This window comes from Battus philenor, unplaced genomic scaffold, assembly GCF_028537555.1.
Source record: "Battus philenor isolate CCGP_79_NKW_IND1 unplaced genomic scaffold, ilBatPhil1.0.hap1 SCAF_26, whole genome shotgun sequence".
NCBI lineage: Eukaryota > Metazoa > Arthropoda > Insecta > Lepidoptera > Papilionidae > Battus > Battus philenor.
The window spans coordinates 9,309,711-9,327,982 of NW_027181689.1; the positions used below are offsets into that span (position 1 = coordinate 9,309,711).

At 34.6% G+C, this 18,272-nt stretch overlaps 1 protein-coding gene across 2 annotated transcripts in view; it reads right to left on the reverse strand.

Annotated features, from left to right (window-relative positions):
• Positions 1-431: 431 nt before the first annotated feature.
• Positions 432-18,272, reverse strand: part of LOC137925184 (uncharacterized) — a 72,307-nt gene continuing 54,466 nt past the window's right edge. For both annotated transcript variants that reach the window (XM_068768581.1, XM_068768582.1), the window contains exons 7-17: positions 12,417-12,511; positions 10,723-10,898; positions 9,570-9,627; positions 8,255-8,410; positions 7,093-7,196; positions 6,487-6,642; positions 5,559-5,721; positions 4,980-5,140; positions 3,717-3,865; positions 2,534-2,615; positions 432-1,291 (exon numbers count right to left, since the gene is read on the reverse strand). In XM_068768581.1, coding sequence (XP_068624682.1) covers positions 1,289-1,291; positions 2,534-2,615; positions 3,717-3,865; positions 4,980-5,140; positions 5,559-5,721; positions 6,487-6,642; positions 7,093-7,196; positions 8,255-8,410; positions 9,570-9,627; positions 10,723-10,898; positions 12,417-12,511 — 1,303 coding nt within the window. In that variant the 3' untranslated portion in view covers positions 432-1,288. The remainder of the gene's footprint in view (positions 1,292-2,533; positions 2,616-3,716; positions 3,866-4,979; positions 5,141-5,558; positions 5,722-6,486; positions 6,643-7,092; positions 7,197-8,254; positions 8,411-9,569; positions 9,628-10,722; positions 10,899-12,416; positions 12,512-18,272) is intronic.

Here is an 18,272-nt window from a genome sequence, read left to right on the forward strand (position 1 = left end):
ACATTTCTGGTCACGTAGAGCATCAGTAAGCGCCCGCGTTCCCGACCCTTCAATGTTGGGATCAGGCTGTACCTATACGATAGTACCGACGGCAGCCGCATAGAGGATAAGGTGGGTGCGGCGTTGTGTCATGCAGGGCGCCGCACAGAAGTACAGCAAAAAACTCAAGTTGGGCGGCTTCTGTACCGTGTACCAGGCAGAGCTGCTGGCTTTAGCGGAACGGGGTACGCGGAGAGCAGGTCAGCGCAGAAATGCGCCATACTAAGCGACTCGCGATCCGCCCTCCAGACTGTCGCAAGACCTAACACCTTCCATCCCCTAGCGTTAAGAGTGAAAGAAAATGTTAAGAAAGCGCGCGAGAAAGGGCAGGATGTAAGTATCTTTTGTTTCTCGGTTTATATAAGGATTAAGTTAAAATGAAACCTCACGAGAAAAATTTCGCATCATTTATTTAAATTATAGCGCTGTTTCACAATGATAGTACAAAAATGAAAAAAAAAACAGACTAAACAGTTAAGTACAAACATAAAATACAATAGAATACAATTCGATATTCAGTCGTAGCGAGCTTAGATTAAGTTAAAATATTTTCGATTAACATGCAATAACAGGGCGATAGGGTCCGGGCCTCGTGCGATACTCCAACATGTCAAATATAAATACGTTCCAAGAGGCCCATGTTAATGGCACTTAACTGAGAAATAAATACGGTAAATGAAGGGTTTACATAACTTAAATTATATGAAACTATATATCGTCAAATCAAAATTATACCCAAGTATAATAAAGATTGAGATTTCTATACTTAGTTTCCTAATAATGAATTCAGAATATTCGAGAAAGTTCTCGATAAATCGAATAATGTAAATACAATCCAATAAAATCTAAAACTATAAAATATAGAAATATTCTGGCGCGAATCCTTCACGCCTTTAATGAGATAATGAGAGACGTAAAATCGTCAAGATTGATTGCACGGTATAAGGCACTCGTTTCAAAATGCAACTTCAATCAGTCCTATGTATAATAAATATTTTTTTTGAAATAGACAAATATAAATTTAACTTATATATATGATCCTGCGGGCAGTGGGCCAATGGGGAAACTTTTCCATCAGCTGGTTAATTAATTTAAAATTTCTTTGACTTATCAATTAGTTTGAGATTGAGATTTTAAAATTTTCCGACTACCCGCATATTGACCAAGGCAAGTGTCGACTTTAAGGTTACATAGTTAAAATAAGACGCTTTGGTAAACTAAAGCAGAACGTGGTTGCACCGCGCGGCCGTCACTGAAAAAAATATATAAATTAAAACATTTGTTTCAAATTAAATTATTCATATTATGAATCATAAAGGATCATTTAAGGCAGTTTCTCCCAAGCTTTCCTTAGCCATGCCCCACATTAACAATTTTAAGATCCATGTGCACCTTATAAGTTTGAATTAATTATTTTTTTAAATCTTTTATATAAATACTTTTTTATAAAAAAATACTGTAAACTAGAACAATTTTTTTGGGAAAAAAATTAAAATGGAAATTATTTTAAAATTTAGATAATTTTTTTTTAATATATTTAATGCGATGCTTATGGCTAATGCTTAGTACGTAAAGATTTTAATATTTGGCTCCATCTTAGTGAGTTTAAATCTTAAATCACCGCGTTGTGTGATGTCCAAACAATTTCTTTTTTTAATTAATATATCCTTTACAACACCAAAGCCACACTCTGCTAAATATGAGAATGGGAAGGGTAACAGAAGTTTTCTCGTAGATTAAGTTGCATTTGGATTTCATCACACAGCCATGTCATGGCGCCTTTTATATTAAACTTTAAATTACCAAATAAGAATGTGCTTTTTTAAAAATGTTTCGATTTATGCAAGCCATAAAAGTCAGAGGAACACAGTTTCATGAAAATCAGAATCAAAATGAACTCCTCTATAATGGCAATATTAAAGTTAAAACTACGAGGGTGCCAAACGCGCCCAAATTTAAGATGAGCTCACAAACTCACATGTTTTTTTGTGGTTCAGTTAACTATAGTAAAAGCAAATCATTCGCAAAAATCTATCACAACTTAAAAAAAAATTCTCACATATAACATAATATATGAAAACATATATTTCGCACATAGCAAATCACTACGACAAAGATATACTTTCAAAGCTTATCAAATATCGAGAAATTGTTTTGTTCGAAGGCACAAAAGGTTTGCCAGCCTTATTGCATATGCATTCAAGTTAAATGGATTTACAACAAATTGAAAGTCCAAACAAAATTAAAAAATATGAAACAATAGTAATGAAATGTTTTTTTTTGTCACGTGATTATTAATAAATTTATTAAGTGCAAACATTTATTTTTCTAATGCCTTATTAAAAATGCTAAGCAAATCAAATTATATATTAGAAAAGTCATTTCACAGTGACCAGTTGGAAGGCATATAAGCTATTAAAAATTATATTGGTAGTTCACTGTATTGTCTAAGCTAATTGATTGCAGTAATTACGCAACTTGTTAATAAACTCACCACAAAGCGGTTCACTCTGGGCGCCGCGGTCTTGGTGACCGACGTCTGCTGCACCTTCATCTTCTCAAACTTCTCGCGCAAACTGCAATCAGAGGGTACTTTTGTATATTTAGATGAAACACATATATAATCTTCTAAACTCCAGACCCTGGCCACTTTCAAAAGTCCAGACATTGTTAAAAAGTACATTTTAATATGTGTTTATATTAAATGTTATTTCTATTTACAAAAACCTGATATGAAATTCAATAATTACTCTTTTAACTGGTAACATCTAAATTTTGTCCTAAAAAATTAACAATTCTTTCAGCGGTCTGGGTGTACGCTATGTAATATTCCCCAAGATATCACAAACCTTCCTTTTCTTGATTTTAAACGTATTGGATATTATGTTTTCATTAAAGATCGTAAAATTTAATTTGGGCCTGCTCTTCTCAGCAGATCTCCAAGCTAATGTTAAAATACTTAATTCTACTTCCATTTTTACCCCGGTCTCTACCTCAGTTAGTCATTACAAGACCTATGGCATGATTTCAGCTATAATTAAACTAAATATTGATTTATGTGACACCCTGTATGTACATGTGTTAGTATACAGGTGATCACATTATATGTTTATATACCGATGTAAAAATCGGTATGAAATGTCTGTCAGCGATTTAATGTAAAATTGTTTGTGTACCGTTGTGTGTATATGTAAGTATACTTGTATATATGTTTATATGTATATATATTTGGATTGGTATTTTTGTATAGCATTCTATATTTTTTATGTACGTACACTCGTAAACAGCCCTTTCCTTCATGTCTCTCATCTCTATCCAAAGGTTTGTATGGTAGAGATCGCCTCGAGCGATAAAACCGCCTTTTGAACCATATGAATTGTTTCTTTTTTGTCCTCTATTCACTGTCTATGGTGTACATAAATTGTTAATAAATAAAAAATAAACAGTAAAAATTATTGAAGACTGATTTTTATATGCTGTTGATTTGTTCAGTCAAATTAATGTTTTACTTAATGAAACACGCTTTTATACGCACGGCTTTGAAGATAAGAAGGCAGGCTCTAGATGTGCCGCAACGCTCGCGGCAGCATCGTTTAAAAAATTTTTCACTCCCCCCACTTCGCCTCGCTCAAGGCGCGGTACTGCGGTGTCGTAGCACACAAATGCATAGTGCTCACCTCTTAGCGGTCTCTAGCTGTGATTCCCCGTCTCCTTCTTCCTCTTGTTGCTCGTTCCGCAGACGCACGACGGCCGTCCGCGGCGCCTCCGACTCCGACCAGTTCTCGAAGCGGTCGCGGAAGCTCTTTGTACGAGCTAGCTGTTGCGCCTGCAATACAAATAATTTATAAGACATACTGTTAACACTAAGTGCGTTAAGAATGGTTTGAACGATTTAACGTCAGTCATCATACATGTCATTCATTCATTGTCAATTTGCTTAGCCACGCCCTATATTAAATCTCTGTCCCGTAAGCCATTCCTGAAATCAATCAAATCGTTCCTAATTACCCGTTGCGTTCCAAAATATGCTTTCAATCGGTCAATGTGGACTTGACTTTCTTATTTGATTAATGACTAATGATATCTCATTCAAAACAGTAATGCCTTTTAAAATACAAAATATTGAAGAACCTCTGCCTAAGACAACATTTTTGGAAGATACCTTTAGAAAAATTATTCCTTTTTTTCCTTTCCACATTTGTATCCTGTTGCATCTTTACAAACTAGATCATTATTTAAATGTTGATACACACGTATACGAAAATCGATATAGGGAATATTTAAACCAGTGCTTACATGAATAATAGACATACAACAGTTTTACTATTTTAATCAATAAACTTACTTAAGAAAACGACCAATATATAGTTACCTCCGCCATGCTGCTGCCGCTGATAAATGCGCATTCGGCAAACAATGCGAATTACACAACTACCACCGTTAAATCACCCAAACTCGCGTTTCACCTCTCCACAGTGCATCCTCAGGAATAATATTACACCGATCAGTGCTAAACACAGAGTGTAAGTAAGTAGTGTGTGCGGGCTGGCGGGCGGTGCACTTTATTGCACAACTACTGCTACATAGCGGAAGTAGCTAAATATTGGTCCTTTTCTTACTTAGGATGGTCTTCCGCAAAATAATGCCTGAATTCATTAGATAATAAACTTACTAATAAAAAGAATAAAAGAATTATTAAATTTCTTTATTTATTTAAGGAGGACGAATAATCACTAAGTACGGATGACGCTGATAGATGGCGCTAGTTTTTTTTTTTTAAAGTAGTATCTGTACCCTATAGACATTTAATATTTTTAAAATTATAGAATGGCTTATAAATGATTGTAATGTAATAAGCTCGTAGGAGCATTAGGAGGACCTGCGACATAGTAAAGTTACAATAAGAAATTTAGGTAAAAAATAATTTTTTGAATGTCCACCTGCTTGAGTGCCTCGTCTCTTTCGCGGGCCTCAAAGTACGCCCTCCTGCGCTCGTCCTCGCTGTCCTCCTCGTACTCCGAGCTGCTGCCCTCTGACGACTCGCCTTGGTGATCGCCCTCACCGGGAGGCGGGGGCGTAAAACACTTCAAGGGCTTTGGACCTGAACGATAAACACTCACTTGTATTATTTTTAATGTTTTACTATAATTTGAATAGGATTTCATAGATTTATTTTTTGTTACCACCCAATGATATTGTTAGCGCTTATATTGGCGTTATTGCAAAGAATCTCTACTTTGTAAGATATACAGGTTGATTGAAAATAGGTAGCAGAAGTCAAAAAGCTTTTATAGCTTATATTCAATCAACCTGTAAAAGTGATCACACTAAAATATATTATTTTTTTCGATTATAATCAGACAGACCAAACACAGTATAATTAATTTTAATAGTGCAGTATTTAGAATTTTGAAAACGATTTTTTTAAGTTTTTTATTATATCTGACAGAATTATTTTTGTATAACCAATTAACCTGTATACATATGAAATAAATTAAATATAGTCGTATGCAACGGACCTTGCACGTCGTCGGGTCTGTGGCGCTGCTCCTCCATCTGCCGGAAGACGTTGATCATCCTGGAGGCGGTGTGCCGGTCCGCGGCGAGCGCCGTGTCGGCAGCGCCGCCGCCGCGCACAACGCTCGGCTCGTGGTAAACCTCCGGCGACGGGGATTTCCCGCGCTGCAAACAAAATTCCAAATTTGAATACAACTTAAATATTTTGCTTTAACATGTTAATTCCACGCGATATCTTCTCGTCATTTTATTATTTCTTTGTATATGTCCCGAATGTGTGCTTATTGTAGATTCCGAATGCTAAAATAATAAAGTAGATAAACCGTAGAATTAACAATAATTAAATATTTATTTGGCTATTAAATTTTTCTACAATTTTTTTTTAGGTTATGTTTGACAAAATGAACCTTATTCTTTCGTCTGTTGGCCAAATGTAACGCCGGTGAAATATGATTTCGATCTTATGTCTGAAGATCAAATCTATCGGCCAAATTTAGTCTTGGCCATGTATCTGTATCAAATATCACCTCGCTCTTATGTGCAACGTTTACATGTCTATCAGTAAATTAAATTTCGGCCAAATGTCTGTCAGTCAAACATAACCACAGCCAAATTTAATTTCGGCCATGTGTCTGTCGGTCAAATGTCACTTTGCTAATATGTCTCGGCCCTGTTTAATTTCGGTAAGGGCTTATCTATCAAACATCACTTTGCTCATATGTATGTCGAACAAATGTCACTTCGGTTAGACTGTCGGACAAATGTCTTTCGATATTATGTTAGGACTCGTACTTTTTGACTGCAGTACAACCTATTTACCCTAAACGTATTAATATTATCAATTTTCGTTTATTTATACTCGAACCTGTACCCAGTTTATTTTACAAGTTTTTATGTGGCCACTAGTACTAAAAAGAGAGTTATAGTTACCGGGGAGTGTCGAGGCGGCGTCATGCGGAACTCCCTGCGCGCTGCGTCCGGTTTGTAAGTCTCGAAGAAACGGAAGCGATCAGATATGTCAGCCGTCTCGATCTTCACCTCCTCCACCTGGTCTCCGGCGCGGACCACGTCCTTTGGCACGAACGGCTGTCGAAACAATTTGATTCATCATATATTCTCTGAGAGTTTGTTGGAATGATATGAAGTCTTCAATGTTTTATGTTTACTGTCTGTCTATGGAACGGCTAACGCACGTACTTCGTCCACATAGGAGGTGGAAAGATGACTGTGGATAATGATATGGAAGAGCTTAAATGCAAGCAGCTTTCACCCGATGTCATTGGAAATTTACAGGACACACAGAGATAGAGAGAAAAGTGAGAGAGATATACACCCACACAGAGAAAGAGAGAGATAAACACAGAGAGAGATGCATTCTTTTGCTTCTTTTATTCTATTATATTTATAGCTGAAAATAAGAAAGAGGGTAGACAGAATAATGCCGAGCGCCCAGACCAAACTCAGTACAATTTTTTGTGATCACTTCCAGAAACGTTTTAATACAGTAGAGCATAATAGAATATTTTTTATACTAACGATCTCTTTCCTCTTGGGCGCCTCTTGAACGGGCGGCGACGTGGGAGCGCATTTTGCGTTGGCGTCCAGTTCCAGAAAGATTGATCTCGACTTCTTCGCAATGCCTGCACATAAATACCATCATATACACACACAAACGCATATTATAATTTGTAAAGTCATTTAACCTTTTTAATTAATAAGTACATCCTTCTCCGTTTCTTATCCAATTTATTGTTTTTTGTTCTAATCATTCCAATGCGCACAAAACAACTTTGACGAGTGAGGAACAATTTGGAATTACAACATTACATTGTCTTTAAAACACTATTAAGGCTATTACTCGCTTCTAGTGCGTATACATACATATATATATATGTATATATATATATATAATGATAGAACAGCTATATGTATCAAAACCTTTGCTCTTTTCACTTAATCCTGGCCACAAAGCTTCATCTAAGTAAATTTACCTTTAAGATAGTAGACAAAAGTAGGCTGAGTAGAGGGTGAGGAGAAAGTCACATAATAATAATAATAAATTTTATATCATATATATTCTACCATAGAATGTTAACGGTAAAAAACAGAATCTTGCGTTCATAGGTCGCTGGTTAATTTCTCGTGATACAATTATATAATAATTATATAAGATTGCTCCTGCTTTTCAGTTGATGGACAGCCGAATTTGGTACATATAGTACCATACTATGATCGCAAAGCGTGGCAACTATGGTATATCCATCGATATCTTTAATGGAAGCTTACGCTTATGCTTTGCAGTGGACGTCTACAGATTGAAACGACTAATATATATATATATATATATATATATATATATATATATATATATATATATATATATGTATATGTATATATATATGTATATATATATGTGTATATATATATGATGTACCGAATGATGATTTAAAATTTAATTTTACATATGACAAGCAATACAAGACGATTTTTTGAAACCTTTTAGGTACGAGTTTTATTTGCTTCTACATGTCAACCAAAGCATAAATATTTTTCATTACAATATTGAAAAATCATTATGGAAGCTAGACTAATATGCAAAATCACCAAGTTCCTTTTTTCACTTTTTAATACAATTATTTTTAAAAACTAATGTATTTTTCACACAACATGTAAAAACTATGAGCAGTGGACTCCTCACCTTCGTTAAAGAGCGCCTTATCCTCGATGTCGCGATTGCGCGGCGGCTGATTCTCATCATTGAAGAGCGCGCCGTTCTCAAACCGCTGCTTGATGGCGCGCGCCTTCTCCGCGTCCAGTTCCAGATCTCTGGCTATCTTCTCCGCTGATGTCGGACCTGGAGAAATCCAATTATGACCAGGACACTTGCTATTGAAAACTAAAACTTAGCTAATATGGGACTCTATTGTTTATGGGACAGATGTGGGTGTAGTTAAGGAGTATATGCAAATCCGGAACTTTGATAGTCAGTCTTGACCGTTCTCGTACTGCAAGCATTATGCAAGTTAAACGCATCGCAGTGTCGTTTATGGATTTTATTAACCCTTATCGGTCGCAAGTCATTTCTGACGTGACAACGGTAACTCTCTACAGCGGTCGTATGGCACGTGTGAGGTGACAAGTTGGATCATGATGAAACTTGATGCTTATTGAATGCGCATACGGCTGTCTTTTGAGTTTATCATTACCAACAAAGCATTTACCTTATGCAGCATATCAATATTTTTTTTTAGTGTTTGAATTATTTTATTTAATAAAAAATTAAATTTATTAATTTTAATAGTATCTTCAACATCAGATAATGAGGGAAGATTAGATGGGAAACTACATATCTTGCAACCTGATGGTACAGGAAAACAAAACGACTACTTAGTATGTTCTAATCGTAAGTAGCCTGGAGGAGGGAGCAAAACAACACAATACTATTGTGAAACGTGAAAAAGAAGACCGTTCCCACATGTTGGAGATTTTTTCAATAATACTACACATTACATATAAAAAAATGAATTACTTTTTCAGAAAATAAATATTTCTTAAAAAATTATTAAATTGAAATGAATAATATAAAAAACATTTTTTTTTCATATTTATTAAAAATAACTACAACCTGGTGAGAATTATGCTTACAAAACGTAGCGTCCGATAAGAGTTAATATACTCCATTTGGGACGTATACGACCCCCGCTGTACTTTCCGTTCAGATCATTTGCAGTTCTTATTGAAAAACAAAGGATTCTTAAACAAATGATTTGCAGGGTCTAATATAGATAACTTCACATGTACGTAATGCATATTTAAATTTATAACTTTTCCCGCTAATTGTAGCTTTGCAGAATTGAAAAAGTGTAAAGCATACGTCTTAAAGGATTTTTTTTAATTTTCGATTTGATATAATGTAGCCTAATATATTTCGGGCAGATCTGACCCATACGCACCGGGAGAGATCTGAGAGATATATACATAGACAGTATGTAATACTGTATGTCAATACTCACTTTGTTCACTCTGCATTACTGACTGCTCGTACATCTCCTTGATCTTGGCCTGTTTGCCCTGAAATCGTAATTTAAAATTCATTATACAGACCCACAAATAACTTTTCATTAATAATACCATGTACAAATAACTATATTGTATTTATAATATTTATTATGACGTTAGATTAATAATATCTGTGACGCTTCTGTCAAATTTCACTGACAGCTGTCAAAATAAATATGTCAGCCGTTCGGCCAGTTTTCTTTTTTTTTTAATTAGTTATCGCGTTTTAACAAAAAAAAAAATCAATGTAACATATTTAAGGGACATTTTTATTTAAAAGATAATTTTAATGAGTAGTATATGTTAAGATATAAATCATAATTAAAATAATTTAAACAAACAGGGGGACAGATGGTGAGACTGGTAAATCATTGTACCATCCGTACTTTTTGTTGGTACACATTTGTACCAACAGTCAAATAAAAGCATGTAATTTAGGAAATTTTGAATTTGTTTTATTGTACACTTCAAAAGATATATACAATTTATGATACAGTATGATAAAGACTTGAAACAATTTTTGCATAAATGTATATCATCGTCGACAGTGTTTTTTTTCTTGTTTGTCCTTTAATTGGCAATTGAAATGACACTTCGCCGTACAATTTTCGTTTCTTAGAAGCAACGCCCTTTTTACATAGTGAACGCTTTTATTTTTACTGCCTTCAGCGACTAGTTCCTCAAACAGAGTTTCTAAGAATGATAAAAACTGTATTTTTTCTCGTATGATTTGATTATATAACCACGAATTACCGCGCCACATTTCGAAGAGCATAAAATGCTTTTTTCACCACTTGCAAGACCTTCTGTCATGATAACACAAATACATTAGCTGAATAAACACCTGAAATACTGCGTGGTGCAAATCGCATTGCATTTATACATAAAAGTTCAGATTTTTTTAAACTTATGTGGTATCTATGTTTACCAACCGTAATGAAAGGGTTAAAAACGCTGATTACTACGGTCAGTTTTTTTTTTAAAATAAACCTTGCGCGTTTAAAATTCGAACGCTGCCAGTTATACTATTTGCGTTTGCAGTAAACCTTTGTGCGCACAATACATCATATATTTGTTTAGCTTAGAATATATTGATTTATTAATGACCATAAAGAGCCTGCTGCGTATGTTCTGGATCTCCTGTTTGCGCTCACGATGGCGATCAGCCGCGGAATGCTGGCCGCTCTCGAAGCGTCCCACGATCTCGCTCATGTTGCAGAAGGAGACCGGCTGTTCGCGATTAGCGGTGTGCATGTACGACTTCTTCAACACAGAATCCTCATCTGCGAATTGTTATTGTACAGACATGAAGAAGAATGAAGAACTGAACCTGATAAAAGAGAATACAATGTAAAACCGTAGTGTAAATTTTCACCTATTATAGGCATTTAAATCAAATTTCTAACAAATTTTTCACGACAAAAAAGTGTTAAGATGATCAAACTAAAAACGTCTTCTATCATAAAGTGATGATGATCTATCATTCAAAAAGAACAGACTCTTCATCATCTAATACAAGAGGACTCTTGGCTGTTTCAGCTTTATAGTTTGCAGGCAGTCTTAGTTTCGAAAGGCTGAGGGAAGGGGGGAAGAGGGCGATCATCAATCTGACTAGCGGACTCTGTACAGTCGGTGACGTCACAATACGGAAGCACTCAGAAATGCAGGCCATAGACACCTGTGGAGGCAATTTGATAAACCCTCGACCAAGGCGTTACAGGAAGGGAGACCTTCAGCAATGAAGATAAAGGACCAAGAAGAAGAAAGCGTTACAATGAAATTATTACTAAAAATCATTTAGTGTATGAAATATAAAATTTATTTTTAAAAAAGCCTGAGCTTGTAGATTCTTCTCAGATCAGAGCGCGTAATGGACCTTTGTCTTTGAATTGAAGGATGCCATTATATGGATGCGGTGGGAGATATAATTTATTTCTAGGTTCTAGTATATCTAATTAAATCAGGTTCCTCTGGCATTCTTCAAATGACGTAAGTGATAAATCATTCTGAGTTGATAATAAAATAAATACAATTATTAATTTGTTTACGCTATAAGACGTAGCTTAAGTATATCAATTTCGTGTAAATCATTAAAATCAAATTAATTGATCCCATTAAGTAGACGTATGACAATTAAGAAATCATTATTCATTTAGTAATAAAGGTATTTTTTAATTAAAACTTTGTGTTCCAAAAGATACGGTAACTAAGTTTGGTTTCAAAAATATAGTGCCGCATTCCATATGACAATCGTGACAGTTCATTACTAACAGAATAAATCGATTTCAAAAATTTAAATCGATTAAAAAAATTCCGATCGCGAATATTTTAATTCGATTTAAATTCACATTTTTTAGGTTTCGAAGGGTTAGGCTTCTAAATGTTTTAGATGTTGATGGGATTATATTGTATTCCTACCGTCTAAACCCAAAACCATGATTTGATGGAAAGGAATGAAAGAGAATGAGAACGACAATAAAGAAATAATTGTGAGACATTGAGAAGTATGAAAAAAGTTTCTGTTCATCCATAAAAGGGGGACAATCGAGAGACCTCAATAACAATTCTAAAACCATGTTTTTGTTGAAATGTTTCTATAGATGAAAACCAGCAAATTTTTAATTTTACATCAACCGTCTGGACTCTGATGCAGGTACAACAGACCCACTGTATGTTATTACTCTCAATTATTATACTAAGAATCATATCAAACATGGTTCCTCAAAGTTTAAAAAAAAAAAAAAACTAAAGAAATCTCAGCATTTGGTGACGTCACAGTAGATAACGAAGTTACTACTTACCGTCTTCATCTTCAGGCTCACTAGAGCTGGGCTCCACCTGCACTCCGTTCAGATACTCGTCCGACACCCCGATATCCATTCCCTTCGCCTTAAACCTGAAAAAAAAATATGATTTTTGATTAATTCTAATTTGTATCTATAGTGTTTTTATTTTCGCTTTCACTAAACGCCGACAGTTGAGAGAGGGTTGCCGCTATTTGATACGAATCTTTCTTCTATCTGATCTTTCTTATAGCACGACAACGTTTGATTATTTTTAACTTTTTTATAGATAAATACAGCTAAAATTTAATCATACAAACAATGTAATTTATAACTTTTACTCAATTATACATTAATTGGTGCATTATTTTATTTCAATGTATTATATTTGACAGTCTAAATTTAGAAGTCGAAGGTAGTTGGGGCCGAAAAGTCAAGTGGCGGGGGTAGGTCCACACTAGGAAGATCCACGGTATAGTTAAGATTGCAAGAAATGATTGGATTCGGGAAGTAAAACCGGAGATCGTGACTATCTTTTTAGAAAGCCTATATTTTGTATTTGGCATCTATCGGTTGACATTGAAAACAAGAGGATAAAGTCAAGAGAATATGTTATGTAACAAAATTAAAAAGTACAAAAGGTTAGTGAAGAATTCATGTCGGCGACTGTTTTTATAATTCGCCGAACTAACCAAACGCCATAATTATGGATTTTTTTTCACAAATTTGGTTTTGTTTGAAGTGACCTTGAGCTACATTAGAACCGGGCCAATACGTTGTTTTGTTTACAATAATCAAATATATAAACACGAAAAATTAATCCATGGCTTTTTGAGAGAAGTAAATATTTATTTACGTATTCAAATATATAGAAGAAGAGTAACCTAAAGAGAAAATAAAAACAAAGTCTGTCTCACACAAACTATATCTTGTTGTGCATTAAAATTTGATCACGAAATATAATGTTTAGTATATCTTAATATATCAAGTTTGACTTTCGTATCTTGTTTACATATGAAGTATTGACATTAAAATATACAAATAACAACAAATATTGTTATACATTTACAATTGATAAATATAACGCAATATATACGATTTTTTAATGGACATCGCTATTGGGTACCTTTCGTTCCCTTATCTTATTTATGGGACAGGGACGTTTTTATTTTTTAATGATTCACTTTCTTTTCGTTTTTATTTCCATGCTCTTCTGTCATAATTCACATGATCTGTCTTTCTTCTACTTACACTCTACAATTTCCATCTTTCTCTCCCTTACTTTCTGCTGTTCATTCATCGCCTCGTTCCTCACATTATTTTTACTGTATCATATCTTTTATTTTACATTTTATAATTTGGTTATTTTACATTTTATTACAGATTTTTGTTTTTGTTTTATTTACTTTATAATCATTTTTTATTGTTTTTAGCTACTACCTGTATTAGTTTTATTTACATTTATTACATGTTTTGCTATTTTTTTTGCAATAATCAAAGAACACTGGCCTGTCGGGTTTTTCTTGTATTAATATATATACTAATAAATAATAATATATATAATTACATAATTAATGTTTTAATTATGTAATTATATTGAAAATTTCTTGTTTTTAATATTTATTTATTGTATATCTTATAAACTTATTATAGAAACATTACAATATAAATACAAAACAATTGATAAGATCTATTTTTAATTTACATAAATAAAATGAAACAAACCTGTGTATTAATGAAATATTTTAAAAGAGAATCGCGAGAAAAATGTTTTTATTAATAATGATTTTACACAATAATTTCAGAACACTGCACCAAACAACGTTATTCACAGCACAAATAAATTAGATAATAATCACGAAAAATTATTAAATTTACAAACACTTTTTTGTGTCACAAATAAGGATAAAGATCCTAACTGATCCTTAACTGATTTTTAAGCTGCACAACACTTGTACTCCGAATGGTTTTCAGTGGTCAATGTGGTTTGTGGTACAGATGTTCTTGAAGGGTACAAAAATAGATCCGTTGAAACCAACGCTGCCGATGACGCAAAAGATTATATCGACATGATATTCGTTCGACTTACAAATCTTGATACTTTTACTTAATATTTAAAACAATTTTTGGTAAGTTTTTGGTATTTAATTATTTTCTATGTTGCCTCTCGTAATATTACAATGGAAAACACACTCAGAGGCTTTCTGACAGTTGATCTATGCTAGTCGCCGCGGTTGGTACAAAATTGAAATTTATGTCCTGAGTATTTTTGGTCTTTCAGAGCCACGTTAGTTATTTAATCCAAATAAAGTGTACGGCTATAAAGAGTTAAATCTGGGGCTTACTGTTTTAAATATAATTTAACCCTAACTAGTAGACAGCCACTGCGCAAATTGATACAGTTTTGGACAATTGGAACAATCAAAAAATTTTTTTCTCTATTAAACGTTTATATATTCTTATATATTTAAACGCGAAAGTTAGTTAATAAATATAGAGACTTAAGAGCTTTTTAAGCCAAACGTTATGGCATTTATAAAAATGCGGTTAAATTTTATTAAAGTTCGACAGAAAAAGATTTAAACGTAAAGAAAAAATAGCAAAAAAAAAACACTTCTGTTTTCGCAGTCCACAGGGTGAAATAAAACATCTGTTCATATGTGTCAAACAATTGATGATGACCAAAACTAAAAGAGTGTGTTAGGATGTAATATAACAAAAATTTAGTATGCTATAAAGATTTACAATGAAAATATGAAACACATTATAGCAATAGTCAAGCAGTGAGCTAAATAAAAAAAATTAGTAATCGTTGTTTATAATTCTCTCTCTCCTTGACATTTATTATTTCAATCTGATGGTGGGGTCTGCCTTCTTCGTTTTCTGCTTTGACTTCGCTCTATCCGACGTTTGATTTTCGGAAACATTGCAGAACCGCATGTCTTTTTTAACCACATCCATCCATCTAGTTTTCGGTCGACTTTGGGTCTGGAACCTGGTATGTTGAGATTGGATGCGACGTTGCTTACTTACTCGGGGCTCTCCTCTTTACGTGTCCAAGCTAACGTAGTCTGCTTTCTTGAAGCTTATCGGCGATGTCACGTATAACAAGACTACCGCGAACGTATTCGTTGCGAATTTTATCGAGGCTTATTACTCCGCACTTCCACCGAAGCATCTTCATTTCTGCCACTTGGATGGTGTGTACTTGGCGCTTTGTTACTGGCCATATTTCGCTGCCGTATGTTAAGACTGGCCTGATAATGCTATTTTGAACTAGGCCCTTGAGCTTGATGGGCATTTTTTGTTACAGGTTACGCCAATAATTAATCATTGTTTATAATTAATGCATTAAATATTTTTATTGCCTGTATAATTAACAACAATTATTAATCTATTTTTTCATTACTCAGTAACTTTTGACATTATTGTCTGACGCGGTTTGAAATATTTTATTTTTCAAGTATCAAGACTATTTACGCAACTATTCAATTCATAAGGAGTTCATAACAGTCCAGTGAAATTTGAACTATAACACAGGCGTAGTGTGTCTAAAATCAACATTTGATTTTACAAGCAATTAATGTCTTAAAAGAAAACGGAAATATACAGTCAAAACATTACGAAGACAAGTTTTTTATGTCACTACATTTGACGTCCATTTTTTATAAAAACAAGACGTTTCATTGTTTTTTTATTTTTATTTTGAAGCAATGTTGGAAAATTATTTTAGTTTCGGTCATTCTTTTAAATAGCACATATTTAAGTTGATTATTGAATGTACTATTCTTTTATAAAAATGCACACGAAATTACGTCAAATATATATATTGTTAAAAGATTTATTGATGGTCAAAAACAATCGTCTTCGTCAGCTCATGTACGCCCACTGCAGGGCATAGACCTCCCCCAAAGATATCCATGAGGGATATACAATAATCGCCATGCTTGGCAGGTGGATTGGCAATCTTAGTCTAGTATTATGGTACGCAGAGAACTCTGCTGCCATCCTCTGAAAAACTTGTTCGTGGCAGTAAAAATCCTAAATAATTAATGCACAAAGTGTGAATTATATAAAATTGTTTCCCGGGAATAGAGACTGTGACCTACGATTGGAAGTCTCATTCCACTATTACTGGAGCACTACTGTTCGCTATCTGCTACCAATAACAATATTGCTTTAAAATTTAAATGATTAGATCTTGCTTGATCCGAAGTATAAGTGATCTTTGAAGGATGCATACATTTATGCATATGCAATATATAACTGGCCAAGAGACGTCCCAAAGACGTACTCCTCACGCCCATCACTGGGTTCCCACCGAACACTAAACACAAAGTACCTAATGCAAGATATTGTGAAGGATAAAAGTTGAGAACAAAAGAAATTGAGATGTATGAAAGTGAGTGAAGAATAAAGATAAAATAATTGAAAAACTCATTTTGTAAATAAAGTCCCTGATCCCAACAAATTAGGGGTACGAGAAGCCCCCAATAGCGGGGGCCAAAAAAAAAAACTACACAGCACCAGCAACCACTTCACCTGCGACACTCCGCACAGGATATAGCGTCATTCACAATAGAACAAAACACTCCTCACCATACCACAACACTTGTTCTTAGGCGGCGGCTGCCCGCTTCCTAGCCGCGAACAGCGTGGACTATCCGTGGATGGATCCGGATCCATCCTTCTCTCGCCTGCGGTCTACGTTGCCGTCTCAAGCCGCATACATAACATAAACACTATACGGCTCTACTCGGGTAGAGCGGTTACTACGTACAAACGGCATCATACAACTAGAATGCTTCTAATGTACTTGAAGTTATGCTGCTAGCCGGTCTAGGCTTTGTGCAGCTTCATCGAAATTGAGCCCGTGGAAACAGAAGTACACGGACTAAAAAATTTATCGCTGGCGATCGTACCCTGGTTACAACGAAGACGTATACACGCTAAGAACTATACCCGTGTAACTGTATAGTGTAGTGTATGTAGCACGAAGCGAGGACTACTCGGCGGCCGGGAGAGACACGGGCTTCTCCGGACCGCCCTCGCTTGAACGCGGGTTAGGCGGACGCGGCTGCCGTGTCATGTGTATGAGTAGTGCATGACATATGCATCGAGACCGCCGGGGCTCGATGTAAGGTATGTATCCTGACGTTGAGACGTGGGAGCGGATATTATTTAAATTCCGCTTTAATGGCGGTAGGAACGGCCGAATGCTCCGCAATAAATAGAAAGCGCTCCGAGGGACCGGAGGCTTTGCGGGGTTAACTGGAATGCGTCTGTCTAGCTTATGTGTTATATTTAAGTTCACGGATCTTCCCACTCCGTGAACTCAACTCCGATGAAGTCGTACAAGCCCCCGGAGTAACACCATAACCGAAACCAAGCATACTCAACTTACTATACACTTACTAACTTACTATTACTTGGAAATTAAATGACATTGTTGTATAAGCGAGATTATAAAACAACAGATGTGGGACACCATTGTTTAAGAGACAAATATGGGTGTCATACAGATTTTTTTTTTTTAACTGTATTATAGTGTCGTTTGATTTTGTTAAAAACAGACCACAATACGAAGTACCTTATATAATCGTTTGTGAATAATAATACGGTAATGTGGAAATTACAAATATAAATTCATATAAAGAGATATAATATATAATCATACACATGTACAAAATATTGTTATACATAAATAAAGAAAGACATCATTAAAAAAAAAGTAATACAAATAATGGTTTATTTATTTAGAAACATTTTCGTATAACGGCGAACTTAATATCGAAGGCTTTCTTTTCCAGTTAACCGTTTGGGCGGTGCAAAGATAAATTGATAAAGGTGAAAATAGTTAATAACATAAAACAC